Source organism: Pundamilia nyererei, unplaced genomic scaffold, assembly GCF_000239375.1.
Source record: "Pundamilia nyererei isolate P.nyererei 1_Seehausen unplaced genomic scaffold, PunNye1.0 scaffold00034, whole genome shotgun sequence".
Classification (NCBI taxonomy): Eukaryota; Metazoa; Chordata; class Actinopteri; order Cichliformes; family Cichlidae; genus Pundamilia; species Pundamilia nyererei.
This window is the reverse complement of record NW_005187435.1, coordinates 777355-779560: the sequence shown is the minus strand read 5'-3', so window position 1 is coordinate 779560 and position 2206 is coordinate 777355. Positions and strand designations below refer to the sequence as shown.

At 37.9% G+C, this 2206-nt stretch overlaps 1 protein-coding gene across 1 annotated transcript; it reads right to left on the bottom strand.

The window, feature by feature from the left end:
• Nucleotides 1–330: 330 nt before the first annotated feature.
• Nucleotides 331–1269, bottom strand: LOC102198515 (transcription factor HES-5-like). The gene is made up of 2 exons (XM_005729853.1): nucleotides 1174–1269; nucleotides 331–1058 (listed from the first exon to the last, which is right to left on the bottom strand). Exons 1-2 carry the CDS (start codon nucleotides 1267–1269, stop codon nucleotides 732–734), a joined length of 423 nt encoding a protein of 140 aa, XP_005729910.1. The 3' UTR covers nucleotides 331–731.
• Nucleotides 1270–2206: the final 937 nt, after the last annotated feature.

Below are 2206 nucleotides of genomic sequence, written 5' to 3'. Positions count from 1 at the left end.
GAGTAGAGGGAAAGCTGTCTTTATGAAAGACAATGGATTTGCAGTATTTTTTTAATTCCCTGTTTTCCTCAAACAAAGCAAAAATTTACAAAAATTGACCTTAAAACAGGTCAGGTAAAACCATTAAAATAAACTGCATTGTCTCTTCAAATCTGAGAATGACTTTTCTGCAAAACATTTAATTTGATCTTAAAACAGATCCCTTTTCATTAATCACTTACATTAAAGTAAACTTGATGAAAAAAAAAGTTTTATCCACAAAGGATACAAATAAAAACTCTCACTGATGATAAAAAGCTATAAATAACCCAATTACACAACTCAACCCACAATGGGTTCTAGTGAGTCCAGTTCAGGTAAAGTTCATTATTACTTTCTGGTCAGAAAGAGGACATTTTAATTTTAGATTAAAAAATCAATAATGGTAAAAAGTATTACTATAACATAATCAGTACAAGAAGTACCTCTCAGATATAATAATGATTGCAGATTCAATCAGTTTTCATTCATGCAATATGCATCTTATGATGTTTTTCTTTCCTAACATGCAGGATACTGTCAATGTCATTTCCTTAGGAAACGTCATCTTGCACATTCACAAGAACACACAAAGTAAAACCTTCTGTACATACAGAAGAAAAAGTCCACAGAATTTTAAACAATTCAGTCCAGTCATGTCTGACCGATATGGTCTGTTTAGCTTGTCTGGTATGGAGTCCAGTGTGAGTGGTCTACCACGGCCTCCAGAGGTCGCTGTTGTCTTTTCTCTCCAGAGAGCATTGGGTGATGCTGGTCTGGTCTTTCGAGCTCAGAATAGAGAAGTCAGCCTCTTTCAGCTTGTCATCAGAGGCAGTCTGCAGCTTGTTGGAGTGCGTTAGCAGGTTTCTCTGCTGCTGTAGCTGTGTCAGAAAGCAAACGGTCATCTCCAGGATGTCTGCCTTCTCCAGGTTGGAGTCTGGCTGCTGTTTGAGGAACTCTGGACCCAGGAGAGACTTGAGCTGCTCAATGCAGGTGTTGATTCGCTCTCTGCGTAACTTCTCCACCAGAGGCTTTCTGAACTGCAGAAAAAAGAACAAAGTCATTAATAAACTTGTTCAGGAGTTTTGTTTTTGTTAGCAACAAAATATATTTTCTACAATTTGACAGTTTACATGAACGAAACCTTCAGTTTACCTTGTGGTTCAGAGTCAGATCCCGAGAACTGGTCATGGCTGGATCGCTATGCTGTAGAGGTCTCTGTAGAGAGAATCTGATCCCTTCTGATTTCATCCCTCCTATTTATACTCCATCATCTCCATATGAATGTGTGAGTCTTGGTCTTGTTGAGGTTTCCCACAGTCTGAGCCAAACAGAGAGCTGCTTGAGACAATAAGGCATGTGAGGCAGCGACATTCTGTCATTACCACCGGGAGTATAATAGTTAGCTCCCAGGGGAGCAGGTGGAGGAGATAAAGAGAGTGCAAGAGGGCGCTTTGTGAATCTGTGAAAGGGAGCAGATCTGATATCTCAGCACACCCTTAACATCCTATCAAATACGTGCAAGTTTACTTGATCTAATTAATGAATTATAGCTCTAACTTATAGGTAGATGACATTAGCTCTTTGCTTGTTTACCAAAAAAACTGAAGAGTGAATTGTGTATTGAATGTATTGTTATATTTAATTTGTAATTTATCAAGATATTTCATTTGATACTTTATTTAAACTTTTATCAAACCTTTTTTCAATAAAAAAAATCCAATTTTTCCTGTAATAACATGGTTGAGTGCAAGAGCCTGTGATTTTCTCACTGAAATTACTCAACACGATTATCATGCTGCTGACCACATGCAGTCATCCTTTGACACGTGCCGTATATCCAGTGTGAGTAGCAAGTTGATCTCAGTTTCCCACACTGACTCCCCGCGCTGTGTTCAATTAACCACAAAGGGACTACTGTGACAGATGCTGCCCGTGTGTTGTTATACAAAGAAAGAATTACATCACCAACCATCTGGAGGGAAAAGTTCCCATTGGTTGGCTCTGACAGACAGTTTCAATTTAAAACTGCTGTTAAAAAGTTTATCAAAACTAAACTCAGAATGTTTAAACCTGTCACATTTTAAGTTTTCTAACACTATAATACATTTTGAACTTTGGTGATAATCACTCACTCACTACTGAGTATCAAAGTAATCAACATTTTAACTGTGAGAGTGGGAGGTTT

Bases quoted from the DNA above. Each gene is read 5' to 3' on its own strand.
- LOC102198515 (XM_005729853.1), bottom strand. From the start codon at position 1,269: ATGAAATCAGAAGGGATCAGATTCTCTCTACAGAGACCTCTACAGCAT. The intron at 1,059-1,173 runs GTAAACTGAAGG...TTTTTTCTGCAG, and splicing joins ATCTGACTCTGAACCACAAG to TTCAGAAAGCCTCTGGTGGA.